This window comes from Miscanthus floridulus, chromosome 2, assembly GCF_019320115.1.
Source record: "Miscanthus floridulus cultivar M001 chromosome 2, ASM1932011v1, whole genome shotgun sequence".
In the NCBI taxonomy this organism is placed as follows: domain Eukaryota; kingdom Viridiplantae; phylum Streptophyta; class Magnoliopsida; order Poales; family Poaceae; genus Miscanthus; species Miscanthus floridulus.
Window position 1 is genome coordinate 136815591 of NC_089581.1, and position 14570 is coordinate 136830160.

Sequence of the window (14570 nt, forward strand, 5' to 3'; positions counted from 1 at the left end):
GCATCATCGGAGGCCCATGGCTCAAGTACTGGATCGAGGCCGGGGCAGTTCTGTCGTCCGTGGGCATGTTCGAGGCCCAGCTGAGCAGCGGCGCGTTCCAGCTGCTGGGCATGGCGGAGCTGGGCCTGCTCCCGGCCGTGTTCGCGAGCCGTGCCACCCTGTCCGGCACCCCGTGGGTGGCCATCGCCGCCTCCACGGCGGTGACGCTCGCCGTCTCCTTCCTCAGCTTCGACGACGTCGTGGCCACGGCCAACTTCCTCTACAGCCTGGGCACGCTGCTGGAGTTCGCGGCGTTCCTGTGGCTGCGCGCCACGCGGGCCGACCTGAAGCGGCCCTACCGCGTGCCGCTCCCGCTGCCCGCGCTGGCGGCCATGTGCGCCGTGCCGTCGGCGTTCCTGGCGTACGTGTGCGTCGTGGCCGGGTGGAGGGTGTTCGCGCTCGCCGGCGGGCTCACGGCGCTAGGCGTTGGATTGTATGGCGCCCTGAGGCTGTGCAGGTCCAGGAAGTGGCTCAGGTTCAAGACCGGCGTGGTTGCCGCGGCTGAAGATCACCAGGGGGATGCCGTTGTTTCTGCTGGAGACCGAGTTTGAATGAATGAACCGTCACTTGTCACCCCCCGAAGTCCCAGTCTCCGAGGCATGCATGTCAGCAGGTGTATCCAAATCCAACGGAACGCTTCTCATGCCGTAGTACATTATTTTCATGTGAAGAGTTCGTGAGCTCTATGTAGATTGACTGCATGTGTATGGTAAAAAACAAAGAAAAAGAGTGATGCAGTCACATGTCCCCCAGAGTGTCCCGTGCTAGGCCGGCTTTGTCCCTCCGGCTTGCATCGGCCCGGGTGGACTGTAACTGAAACTAGAAGCTCACCAAGCCATTGGATTTCCATTACAACTTGAGGAATGGTCGCTCCGATTTTCGCTTTCCTGTCGGGACAGGCCCAGGATGAATCGTGCGTTCGTCCAACCAACCAGGCTGCGGGAAGCAGATCTGCCGACCAGAAACAACGGCGGCAAGGTGCACCACATGGGCCTGGTCTGGGGTTAGGCCAGACAACCAATCAAAGCAGGATGTTTCTCAGAAAAAAAAGGAGAAGAAAAACCTATTGAGAATCGACTTGTTCATGGATTGCTAGATCCGTTTTCCCGTCTCCAATCCTATGAAAGAGGCGTATAGAAGTTGTAGATGCAGACCCCGTTTCCCTTCCCAATTCTCAAGAACAACCCACAAGAACATAGGAGACAAATATATGTGGGAGGGAGTCATCTCTTCATTCATCTATTCACATATACATCTAGTCCCTTTATATATATATAGCCTTCGGAGCATATATGGTATTAGCCAATCAATCCTCTAATTGAGGAATTCTTAACACTCTCCCTTGGACGAATACCATGACAAATACATGTCTCGTTAAAACTCCAAAAAAACCCAATGGGAAAAATATGGAGAAAGAGTATATTATTGTCGCTTAATGTATTTGCACAATGTTGCCTTATTAAAAACCTTACACGTGGAACTTCAGAAAAAACTCATCAAACAAAAAAAAAGAGCACAACATATGTCTTCAACGTAGCGTCGTCGGGTGGGGCGCCGTGGCGCTGGGGCTCGTGTCCCTCGCGCCGTCCGTGCTCATGACGGGGATGGCGGTGCCCAAGGTGCGGCCGCGGCGGTGGACGGTGCAGGTGGAGGGCAGGAGCAGGGACTGGCCGCTCTTCTTCAACACGGTGTTCTGGAACCTCAACTACTGGGACAGCGCCAGCACGATGGCCGGCGAGGTGGAGCGGCCGGAGCGCACGTTCCCGCGCGCGTTGGGTGTTGCGGTGGTGCTGATCGCTGCCAGCTACCTGCTGCCGCTCATGGCGGCCACGGACGCGGCGCCGGAGGCCTGGACCAACGGCTACTTGCCCGATGCTGCAGGTACGTGCTACAGTACAACGTGTCGACGTACGCATGATATGACTGCGGTATGGAACGAAGGGCATGTTCGGCTGGTATTAAAGCCGACTGAAGCTGTTTTATTGTGAGAGAAAAATACTATAAATTCTAGCTGATAAGCCGGCTAATAAGCTCAAGCGAACGGTATCAAAAGCGATAGATAACGTTAGGTAATAATGATGACTGCTCCTCTAGGCTAATTTTTTTTTAAAGGCTACTATTATTGGGGTTATTATGCTATATAACAATCTCGTTCGGCTTGCTGAAACTTGGCTGAAACCGATTGAAAACACTGTTCTGACTAAATTATTATGAGAGAAAAATATTGTTTCGACTGAAAAAACAAGTCGAACAAGCAGATTTCTGGGCAAGCCGAACGGGGCCGTATCACCTTCGACAATATATCACGTCGCTTGGTGTTGGATTCCACGGCGCCATGAGGCTGTGCAGGGCCAAGAGGTGGCTCAGGTTTGAAGGGCAGCAGGGACAAGGAGATCATGCTGCCGCATCTGCACACACGGCTTGAATTTGAACATTGAAGTTTGAACTGTCACGGGCAGGCAGATCAATCGATACGAAAAACAGGATGCTACATCCTACATTTCTGGTTCCAAACCTGTAAAAATGAAAATCATCATTGTACTAAAGATTTGTGTCGTGTCATACATACATATATCCATGCGCTCATCTCATCAGAACCCTGACTGTCCCAACTCACATACATACAGATATCCGCTTCATATTTACGACTTCAATACATAATACAAATCTGATCTGACACTGACATCTACATGACCAATAGCTCAATAATCAAGAACGTAGACACGAAAAGGGATGGATGTCTAGTCTCTAATAGAGGTAATCCAGATATCTGCATCGGTAATTCACATCGCATCCATGGACACGAGAAGCACGGCGACCGCGGCGGCAGACAGAGCCGTCAAGCCGGCGCGCGACAACCCACGCGGCACGCCGTTGTAAGGGTTGAGCGTGCCGCTCGGCCCGAACGACCCGGTGCCATTGAAGGAACCCGGCGGGGTGCCGAAGCCCGGTCCAAAGCCGCCTCCAGCTGGCGGGGTGAAGCCGGACGGAGGGGTGAACTCCGACGACGACGGGGGGCTGGAGCCGACTGGAGGAGTGAAGCCCGTCAGAGGGGAGAGGCTGGTCGGCGGGCTCGCGCCCACCGGCACGCTCGAGTTGGAGCCTCCCGCCGTGGAGCTGAAACCGCAACGCGTGCCAAGAAAACGAGATCACGTCAGACTGTCAGTCTAGCAAGCGTTCCGAGTGGTTGGCAGAACATAACAGAACTGGTGCGTGCAGAAATTGCAGAGTTTGAAATAAACCGTGCTCACCTTCCCGCGAAAACGCAAGAGCCTGAACCTGAAACGAGCAGTCACACGAAGGCGTTAATCAGTGCTCACGAACACTGCTCAATCTCTTGATGTAAAAAGGAAATGAAAAGATACTTGGGTCACTGGTTGTGGTGGTGGCGGTGCCGTTGAAGGAGCAGGTGGCGCCGGTGCTGGCCATCTTTTGGTAGTACTCGTTGTAGGCGTAGGACGCGAGCGCCGGCAGCTTGTTCTGCTGGTAGCAGGCGCCGCCGGGCTGGATGGCGGAGCAGTCGGCGTGGCCCGGCCCGCACGCCCAGTTGAGCCCGGCCTGCAGCGCCGCCGGGTCCGCGTTCTGCAGCGCCACGCAGAACGTCCCCGTCGCCAGCGACCGCCGCTGACCACCCGTGTAACCGTAGCCGTAGTAGTAGTACGGCACCACCGCCACGCCGCTGCCGGCCGCGAGGTCCGCCGCGATCACGGGGACGCGTGAGACGCCCAGCGCGCGCATCGCGGCGTACGCGGCGTCGACCTTGGCGTCGCTGACCACCGACGGCCGTGACTTAAGGAACAGCGGCGATCCCGACGACTCGAGGAACCGAAGGACGTGGGCCACGACGCCCGACCACGCCGGGTCCGACAGCGCCTCGCTGGACAGCGGACTGGACACCTTGACGCGGTCGCCGAGGCCCGCGGCGGCGAGCGCGGACCGGAGGTTCCGCATCGCCGGGACCAGGAAGTAGGCGCTGCTGCCCGGGGAGCTTGCCACCAGCACGTCGTCGCCCGCCACAACGTGCGTGATCCTGGTCGCCGGGAGGAACCGCGCGATGTTGGCGGCGACCCAGAGGTCGGCCTCCTCCTGGAACTCGGCCACGTGCTCCAGCTGCTCGTTGGGGATGGTGACCATCACCTCTGCGTCGTCGATGCCTGCCAGGGAGCTCAGCAGCGCAGGGTCCGCTCCGCACACGCGAGCTTGCCTCGTCTGCTTAGACTGAACGAGCTTGGCGAACTCTGACGGAGAGTTTTCTGATGCCATCAGTACCACGCCTGCGGGTTTGTGGAAATGGAAATTTGTACTGTAAGTAAATCCGGCTTTAGCCCAAATAGCAATGCAGCCCAATACACTGTAATTCAGACTTCAGTATTTCAGAGCAGGATTTTAGACGAAGTTAATTACTGGTTACACGTGCCAAACAGCATCATTGATTTTATATAAAACGAGACAATAGTGAGAAGATCGTTCAGATAAGCTTGGGCATGGCACAAGTGTCCTTACGCCCTTGTTGACTCAAGATAAGGCATGGAAAGGGTGCAAAAAGCACAGGCATATCCCTACTCCTTTGTACTAGCTTATGAAAAAAAAGGCCCCTTGGAATCCTCTACACTTTATTCAGTTATCGGCATACATGACATGCATGCATTTCTAGCGAAGCAAAGCATCTTTAGGGACACGAAAGAGAGTTGTTTTTAGGGATGACAGGAAACGATAAAGAAAAGTGAGGAAGGAACAAGGAACCCGGTGCCTCTGAACTCTGAAGACTCGGGGAAAAGGCGCCGAAACCTGCGTAGAACGTAACATACATACCTGATACGTTGCAGAGAAGGAAGGCGAAGGAGAAGAAGATGCATCCCTTCCACCGGTTCTGCAACATCCTCACACCCCAAGATGTGCAATCGAAGGCCTTGTGTAGCGATTCCGCCGATAACTGAAATGATCAGCTCGACGGTTTCAGAGTTTAATGCAGAGATGTAACTGAAAATATATACTACTCCTCTGTTGAAGAATAATATACAATATTTTAATTTTATCTCAACATTTAATAACCAAGCAAATATAAGAGAATACATCAATATCTGCTATAGCATGAAATGAGTTTTGTTGAATTTAACATGAAACATGTACTAATAGTGTATTTATTTGGTATTGCAGATATTAATATATTTTTCTAAAAATTTGATCAAATTAGAAGAGTCTGACCTAAAACAAAATTAAAAATGGCATGTACCTTGGAACTTAAGGAGTAATATTTACGTTCTGATGGAAACCACATAAAAGCAGTCATTTGACTTATGTATGTGTCCTATGAAATTTTATACTTTCTCTGTCTCAAATTATAATTTATTTGAGAATTAACTTTGGTCAAACTTCTTTAATTCTTTTGAAAAAATATTAACATCTACAAGTTCAAATACATGAACATGGAAAACATATTTAATAGAGAATTTGATATTATCCATTGTGATGTACTTTTGTAGACTCTTTGAAAAGCTCAAAAAGTTCTACTTCCTCTATCCAAGAAAAATGCCATTATAGATTTGGATCAAGCCAAAAAATAATTAAGTGGCCAATTTCCTAGAAAATAGCATCAACATTTACGGAGTAATATTTACATTTTGATGGCCTATAGCAACCAAATAAAACAGTGTCATTTGACTTATGTATGTATCCAGTGAACTTTTATATTTTCTCCGTCTTAAATTATAGTTCATTTGAGAATTAACCTAGGTCAAACTTCTCTAACTATGATCAAATTTCTGGATAAAAAATATTAACATGAACTTGGGAAACAAATTAATTGACAATTTGAGATATTATCCATACTGATGTACTGTTGTAGACTTCGCCAAAAACTAGAAAAGTTGCACTTCCTCCATCCAAAAAAAAACTTAAGTTTAGAGAAGAGGAGGAGGGCATCAGACAGACGAGAAATAAAAAGGAAAGGAGAAGATGGAAAGCAAATAGCAGGCAGGCGATGAGGATCGCAAGAAATGGGGGAAGCCATGGGCGTACCTCGGGCTGAAGCTCCCGTTTCCCGATGGGCTCCGATCCGATCGCCTTCCTTTAGCTTGCTTCTCCCGGACGAAACGAAAGCCTAGCCCTGCCTCGATCGGAATTGCTTATTAATCTGGAACTCCCCCGAAATCTGATGAAGCGAGCAGGTGGCAACAGCGGAGAGGAGCAGGGCGTGTGGGTACTAGCACTAGGGGCCGGGGAGGGAAGCTTGGAAGCTGAGGCCCTGGCTTTATAACAGCAGCGCCACGTGCAGGCAAATGAGCAGAGCAGGATCGAGCGCGCGATTAGGACGTTGGTGACGCGCGCTAACCGACGCTACAGATACAATACAAGGACAGGCGAGGCGGTGGGTGCAGCGGCCAAAGAAAACGAAAACGGCATTGGCGGAGTATTGCATATAGGTTAAGGACTCTTCGGTTAGTTGCGAGGAATCCATCCGGCTAGTGGAAGCTATATAAATTAAAGTAACGAGTCCGGCCGGAATCCTTCCTTGCTTCGTTCCCGGGGCCTAAGTGGGAAGCAAGAACTGGCTGATAGCTAACGGAAGCTCCCCGAGCTAAAGTCGACGATTACACGCACGCGGCAAAAACTGCTCCAAAGAAAGACGGTTCGTTTTGGTACAACTCCGAGCTGAAAGCACACCAGAGACGGAGAAAAACTGACCACATCGCCATCCTGCCCATCATCCCCGGTCCAACATGTGCATGTGGTCCAACAACCAAAGAATAGGGAGGGAGTTCGGCCGGCCGGCCGGCCGGCCACCGCAGGCGCGGCGGTCGGTCGTTCCGAGCAGGTGGCCATCCGCGCATCAGCTTCCTTTCCTCTCTTCCAACCAAACTTCGTTTCCCCGTCTCGCGAGTTACATACACATCGCCCTCCCGCTCTGCTTTTAGCTTCTGCTCCAGACCGAAACCATTCCGAGCTAGCAAAGCAGCAACAGGCCAATAGCACGCACGCCAAATCATCAGCTGCCGATCCGCCCTTGTTTGCGTTGCGTCCACTCAGGCGACGGCGCGCCGCTAGCCACGGATGTTCATCCGCCCATCCATCATTCGGACTAACTTTAGATTGCACCATCATATAAGTGGAATCCAAAGGCTAGTTTTCCTATGAATTATGGATAAGTCTCAGCCTCAAGTAGAGCGCCACGAGTGCTTGCTGCGTCCTGCCTTTCGATTGCTGACGGGGTTCTCACATGCATGCATGCACAGCATGCACACAGCACACATACACCCACTCCGTCGGCCCCTACTTTACATTACATTACATCCTTTCTTCTGTACTACATATACTATCAGAGATAGATCCTACCGGCAACCTGCCTCTGTCTCCGTATCCGCACCAAGCAACCATCTTATCTTACTATTATAATTAATCTTACTATTATTAATTAGGGTCTTTGTACATTAGAGCGTGATCTTACCTTAAGCTGTCCCAATCTTCACATCTCCACATCCATCTTAATTACTCCCTCCGTCCTATAATATAAAACTGGACCTGCGAGGGTATGACCACCCCAGACATTGCATTAAGAAGACCTTCTCACGCAGGCCCAGAAAACCCCCGAACTCCTGCCCCACCCTTACACAGCGGCACCGTCGCCCTGTGAGAACGGGCCGGTCCTTAGACCTGTGCTTTGGCGTGGAATAGACGAGGGGATTTTTTTAACCCCAGCCTAAAATTCGCTCCCATGGGGAGTCGAACCCAGGACCTGAGGAGTACCGCCGGGACGCTCTAACGACTAGAGGCCCTTTGGCCTGTCCTATAATATAGTGCATTCTAGCATTCAAAATTTGTGCTCAAATATAATGCATTCTAAGAATAAAAACTAATTTTATATAAATATTTTTTATTTATCAATCAATCACCATTAATCACGTTAATGACAGCGTCTAAAATGAGGGTACATGCTTCTTTTACGTTTTCTCTTAACTGTACTAATTGATGCTTTTCAACAGAACCTTGTCTTAATCCTTATGAAACATGCTAGAAAAAAATAGATAAATCCTCTTTTTTTAGAATTCTAGGGCGATGCCCCTTTTCTTAGCATTAGCAAAGACAACCATAGAGTTTACAGCATTCGGGTGAAACGCACCCCTCCATACAATTCAGCTCACAGACCTTAACATAAACGAAAAACAAAGACAGTAGCTAGACGCCTCACCATTTTCCTTTTATACTAACATGCATCAAAACTCACTCCCATCACCCAAGCTCAGCAGACTAAACCAAGATCTTCCGCCTGCGTTTTCTTTGTCCATGTGATTCCCAGCGAGTTTCATCTTCACTTCTTCAGGAGTTTTAAGGTCTTCCCAGTTGTGCGCTTGTCTTCACAGAACTCATGTCCATCCATACCTCCCCCTGAAAACATATATTGTTTCTTAGCTTCCAAAGCCCCCACAGGGCTGTAGCACAAAAGATATTACAGACTAAAAATTTATTATTACATAACCACATCTGTCCAATTGACATAAAGTCATTTCCCACCTCCCTATCACAAACTTCAGACAAATAGACCCACATTTGCTTAGCAACAGAACACTCAAAAAGGAGGTGGTGCACAGATTCACGTTCTGAGCAGAAAAGGCATGACATGTCATCTAGTTTCTTCCTAATGCTTAAGTTGTCCCTAGTCAGTGTTTTATTTTTTGATAATAGCCATAGAAAAAACTGCACTCTAGGAGGAACTTTAATGTGCCAAACTGCAGGGACATGTACCGGGAGTATACCCCTAAAGTTTATGATTTTATACAAAGATTACAAGGAGTAAACTCCATTGGAGCTGAATTGCCAAACTAAAGCATCTTCATCCTCAGAGAAGGTTATTGTCGAGGCTAATTGAACAATTTCTAACCACAAATTCACCAATCTCATATCAAAGCCTCTTCTAAAAGTACACTTGAGATCAGTACCATCCCATAAGTCTGCCACTGTCCCAGACTTTTACTGTACTATCACATATACATCCCAGAACTGTACCGCTAGGCTAGAATGTCCCTGTTAGATGTATAGGAGGTATATGTGTTTTCCCTCTACTTGGAGGGCTTCTTTGCATATGTACATGTGTATACTAGCCCTCTTGGGCCTTGCAATACAGTTGGTTGGCCTCATTCTACTTCTAACATGGTATCAAGCTAGGTTTCCATCCTTACCTTCGACTGCTGAGCAGCAGCCGGCGATTTCTGCCCAACCCCGCCGGCCTCCGCATCCCACCCTCGCGCTGCTCCGCCCCGGCCATCCGACCGCATCGCGCAGCGGTCGCGAACCCGCGCCGCACGCTCGCGCGCCCCTGCGTGCCGGCCCGCCGCCCGCTCGCGCGCCGGCCCGCCGCCGCTCGCGCGGTCCTGCACGCCACCGCGCCGCCCTCCCGCGCCACCGCACTGCGCCCGCTCCCTCCCGAGCGGCCCTGCGAGCCGGACGCCTCCACCTGCGTGCGCGGCTCGTCTCCCGTGCAGTTGCTCTGCTGCCACTCTCATCTCAACGCTTTCTGTCTCCCTCTCCTCTCTTCGTCCGCGCCTGTATAGCGAGCCGTCGGTCTTGTGCTAGAGAGCCGGCCGGTCCTCCTCTCCTCTCTGTAAAAACAAAAAAAAAACAAAAAAGAAGAAGAAGAAGAAGAAGAAGAAGAAGAAGAAGAGAGGCTCGTTCTCTCCTCCATGGCGTCTCCCGGACGTCCTGGCCATGTTCTGGTCCCTCGGTGCCCTGTCATTTTTAATGGCACCAATTGGAGCGATTTTGTTTTCCATATGGAGGTCCACATGGATGGGCAGTTGCTGTGGGGCTACCTCACGGGTGAGCGGATCTGTCCTCCCCATCCTCTTCTTCCCACGCCGCCCACATACCCGCCAGATGCTGATGATGATGCCAAGAATACTTTACTTGAGGCATTTGAGGCTGAGATGGAGAGCTACAGTCTGATCTCGGTGTCTATGAGACTTGGCTGCGCGAGAAAAAATCTGCTAAGGCTATCTTACTTGCGAGCATGGAGGTCGATCTCTCGTTATCCCTTAGAGGTCTTGCCACTTCACACCTTATGTGGGCTCACCTCCGTCGCAGCTACGAGATTCGTAACGAAGCGATGTACCTTGCTGTTGTTGACGAGGCTCAGTCGCTTCGTCAGCTTGACTCCACAGTTGAGGAATTCCACCGTCAGATGACAGCTGTCTGGCATCGCCTGGACAGTTTGGGCGCTGAGTTCTGCGGTGGTGGTACTTGTCGGTGCTGTGACCGTCACCGGGACCAGAGATACATTCTTTGCCTTCACGAGTTTCTCTCTCGGCTTCGTCCCGAGTTCGAGACTGTTCGAGCACAGTTGCTGACTCGTCGTCCGCGCCCATCGCTCTCAGAGGCGATGCCTAAGTTACGAGCTGAGGAGACACGTCTTCGAGCTGGGGGTGTGACTCGTGTTCCGCCGCAGCCCTCCGTCCTAGCAGCCACACCTCCCCAGGTCTCTCCGCCTCCGTCTCAGCCCTCTCCTGTGGTGACGGGGGCACCTTCTGGTATTCAGTGTGGCTACTGCAAGATCTATGGTCATGAGGAGAAGGATTGTCGCAAGAAGCAGCGCGACCGATCAGGGCGTCGTGGCAGACGCTCTTTTCAGGGCTCTGGTGGTTCCTCTACTTCACAGAGCACTCGTTTCGTGTCTGCAGCGGAGCAGGAGGTTCTTGCCCTGTTTCGTCGCCTCACTACTGCAGCTCAGGCCTCCGGTCACGGGACTACAGCTCAGGCTTCTAGTTCCGCTCCTCCTCCGTCAGGTATATCATCTCCATGGTTCCTCGACTCTGGTGCCTCTTTTCATATGACACCTCATGCAACACACTTATCCTCTCTATCTTCCCCCGATCCACCTATTTCTGTTCGCACCGCAGATGGCACTTCTCTTCCTGTTGCTGGGAGAGGTGTTCTTTCGACCTCTTCGTTTAATATTCCTACTGTTTTGCATGTTCCCAAACTCACTATGCAACTCTTGTCTGCGGGTCAAATCACTGATCATGGCTGTCGCATAATCCTTGAGTCTGATTCTTGTTGTGTTCAGGATCTCCGTACGGGCCTCTTGGTGGGAACTGGGCCTAGGTGTCGGGACTCCCAACGCCTCTGGGAGCTTGATTGGTTGCGTCTTCCTTCACCCATTTTGGCTCCCACATCACCCAGTTCTCCAGCATCCGTGTCAGCTGCTTCGTCTACCACTTCTTTTGCGCAGTGGCATCGTCGTCTTGGCCACCTCTCTGGTTCTAGATTGTCCACCCTTGTTGGTAGTGGTGTTTTAGGTCCTGTTTCTGGTGACACTACTCTTCATTGTACGGGTTGTAAACTTGGCAAACAGTTGCAACTCCCCTACCCTTCTAGTGAGTCTAAGTCCCAAAAACCTTTTGATCTTGTTCACTCTGATGTATGGGGTCCTGCACCTTTTGTTTCAAAAGGGGGTCAATCATATTATGTTATTTTCATTGATGACTATTCGAGATTTACCTGGATTTATTTGATGTCTTCTCGTGGTCAATTTCTTTCTATTTACCAGCAATTTGCCACCATGATCCGTACCCAGTTCAACTCTTTCATTCGAGTTTTTCGTGCGGATTCTGCTGGTGAGTACATCTCCACTGCTCATCGTTCCTACCTTGCTGAGCAGGGTACGCTTGCCCAATTTTCATGTCCTGGTGCTCATGCTCAAAATGGTGTTGCTGAGCGCAAGCATCGCCACACTCTTGAGACTGCTCGTGCTCTCTTGATCTCTTCTATGCTTGCTCCTCATTTTTGGGCTGAGGCGGTTTCTACAGCTGTTTTTCTTATAAATCGCCAACCCTCTACTTGTCTTCGGGGTTGCACTCCCTATGAGCGTATTTTCGGCACCCCTCCTTCCTATAGCCATCTTCGTTGTTTTGGATGTGTCTGTTACGTCCTACTTTCACCTCGTGAGCGCACAAAACTCACTGCTCAGTCTGTTGAGTGTGTTTTTCTTGGGTACAGTACGGAACATAAGGGTTATCGCTGCTATGACCCTGTTGCTCGTCGGATGAGGATTTCTCGGGATGTCACCTTCGATGAATCCCGGCCTTACTATCCTCGTTCCCCTTCCGGTTCTTCTAGTACCACTGAGTCCCTCTCATTCCTCACTTTACCTGAGTGGTATTTTCCGTTGTCGTCTCCATCCTCTTCGCCCCCTCAGGTATCTTTTACTCCGCCTCCACCACCACCACCTCCTTCTCCACCTTCACCACCTCCTCCTACCTCTCCACCACCAGTCTCTCCTCCACTATCATCGTTGCGTCCTTCCCGTGAGATCACTCACTACTACACTCGTCGTCCGCGCCCGGCGCCACCACTTGACTCTTCTCCGTCCGTCCTTGGACCTCCTCCTGAGTTTCCTCCTCGTTATTCTCTTCGTGATCGCAGCACCCTTCGTCGTCCCAATCGCCTTGGCTTCACTGCTGCCGTCTTGGCTGAGCCCACGACCTATCGGGAAGCTGTCGTTCACCAGGAGTGGCAACATGCTATGGCTGAGGAGATTGCTGCCCTAGAACGTACTAGCACCTGGGATCTTGTTCCTTTGCCACCTCACGTGACCCCTATCACTTGCAAGTGGGTGTACAAGGTAAAGACCCGCTCGGATGGCTCTCTTGAGCGCTACAAGGCTCGTCTTGTGGCGCGCGGCTTCCAACAGGAGCAAGGTCGTGACTATGAGGAGACCTTTGCTCCTGTCGCGCACATGACTACTGTTCGCACTCTTCTTGTAGTTGCTTCTGTTCGTCAGTGGTCGATATCCTAGTTGGATGTCAAGAATGCCTTCCTCAATGGCAAGCTGCGAGAGGAAGTCTATATGCAGCCACCTCCAGGATACTCTGTTCCTGATGGTCTGGTTTGTCGGTTGCGCCGTTCTCTCTATGGCCTCAAGCAAGCTCCTCGGGCCTGGTTTGAGCGTTTCTCCTCTGTTGTCATCGATGCTGGTTTTACGCCAAGTGATCATGATCCTGCTCTTTTTGTTCACACTTCCCCTCGTGGTCGCACCCTTCTTCTTCTCTATGTCGATGACATGATCATCACGGGTGATGATTCCCAGTACATTGATTTTGTGAAGCAGCGTCTCAGTGAGACATTCCTTATGTCTGATTTGGGTCCCCTTCGTTACTTCCTTGGTCTTGAGGTCACCTCCACATCTGATGGTATTTTTCTCTCTCAGGAGAAGTACACTCAGGACATTCTTTCCCGTGCTGCTCTCACTGATCACCGCACTGTTGATACTCCTATGGAGCTTGGTGTTCACCTACGACCCACTGATGGTGTACCACTTGCTGATCCTACTCGCTATCGTTAGCTTGTTGGGAGTCTTGTCTACCTTGGGATCACTCGTCCTGACATTTCTCACTCTGTGCATATCTTGAGTCAGTTTGTCTCAGCTCCTACCTAGCTCCACTATGCTCACCTCCTTCGTGTTCTGCGATACCTTTGTGGAACTATCTCTCGGCGCCTTTTCTTCTCTCGTTCTAGTTCTCTTCAGCTTCAGGCGTATTCTGATGCGACCTGGGCGAGTGATCATTATGATCGCTACTCTCTCTCTGCCTATTGTGTTTTCCTTGGCTCCTCCTTGATTGCCTGGAAAACCAAGAAGCAGACTGCAGTTTCCCGCTCGAGTGCTGAGGCTGAGCTGCGTGCTATGGCGACTGTGACTGCGGAGGTGACATGGCTACGATGGCTTCTTGAGGATTTTGGTGTTCCTGCCACTGCACCCACTCCTCTCTCTTCTGACAGCACCGGTGCGATCAGTATTGCTTGAGACCCAGTCAAGCATGAGCTCACCAAACACATTGGCGTTGATGCTTCCTACATGAGATCGCAGGTGCATGATCTGGTTGTGATGCTCCACCATGTGCCTTCAGAGGTTCAGTTAGCTGATTTCTTCACCAAGGCACAGACCCAGGCTCATCATAGTTTTCTACTCTCCAAACTCAGTGTTGTAGATCCACCATGAGTTTGAGGGGGGGGTGTTAGATGTATAGGAGGTATATGTGTTTTCCCTCTACTTGGAGGGCTTCTTTGCATATGTACATGTGTATACTAGCCCTCTTGGGCCTTGCAATACAGTTGGTTGGCCTCATTCTACTTCTAACAGTCCCAACCAGGTATCTTCCCAAAACTTAACCTTCCTTCCATTCCCAACCTTCCATCTAAAACCTAATTTGGCTGCAGAAGCAGCCCACATGACTCCTTTGAAAAATTGGGACGCACCCCTAGTGGGAGTATAGAACAGATTTGGTTTTTCTGTGTCATATTTATGATCAATGAATTGTTTCCACAACTTGTGATTATCTACATTATATCTCTTAATCTATGACGCTAGAAAACAAATGTTCAAATATCTCATGTTTGGGATTCCTAAACCACCATAGTCCTTTAACATAGCTACAGACTCTCAATTGACTAAATGAATTTTATGCCCTCCGGCATTGTCATTCCAAAGGCAGTTAGCTAGGTGAGTATTAAGAATCTTTATTGCCCATTTGGGGAACTTAATAAAA

General features: G+C 50.4%; 2 protein-coding genes and 1 pseudogene across 3 annotated transcripts in view; 2 read left to right on the forward strand and 1 right to left on the reverse strand.

The window, feature by feature from the left end:
- LOC136537125 (probable polyamine transporter At3g13620) overlaps positions 1-1083 on the forward strand; it is a 216707-nt gene extending 215624 nt beyond the window's left edge. Inside the window, exon 4 of the mRNA XM_066529197.1 lies at positions 13-1083. Within this exon, the coding sequence (XP_066385294.1) occupies positions 13-590 (578 nt within the window). The 3' untranslated portion in view covers positions 591-1083. The remainder of the gene's footprint in view (positions 1-12) is intronic.
- A 1498-nt stretch (positions 1084-2581) lies between these two features.
- LOC136539795 (glucan endo-1,3-beta-glucosidase 4-like) lies at positions 2582-6269 on the reverse strand. Of its 2 annotated transcripts, none has more exons than XM_066531776.1 (5): positions 6058-6269; positions 4852-4972; positions 3405-4313; positions 3291-3318; positions 2582-3156 (listed from the first exon to the last, which is right to left on the reverse strand). In XM_066531776.1, exons 2-5 carry the CDS (start codon positions 4916-4918, stop codon positions 2823-2825), a joined length of 1338 nt encoding a protein of 445 aa, XP_066387873.1. In that variant the 5' UTR covers positions 4919-4972; positions 6058-6269; the 3' UTR covers positions 2582-2822. The 2 variants fall into 2 exon arrangements, with proteins under 2 accessions (XP_066387873.1, XP_066387872.1); XM_066531775.1 differs by lacking the exon at positions 6058-6269 and adding an exon at positions 5869-5976.
- Positions 6270-9660: 3391 nt separating this feature from the next.
- LOC136537127 (uncharacterized) lies at positions 9661-10859 on the forward strand (annotated as a pseudogene).
- The last annotated feature ends 3711 nt before the right edge of the window (positions 10860-14570 follow it).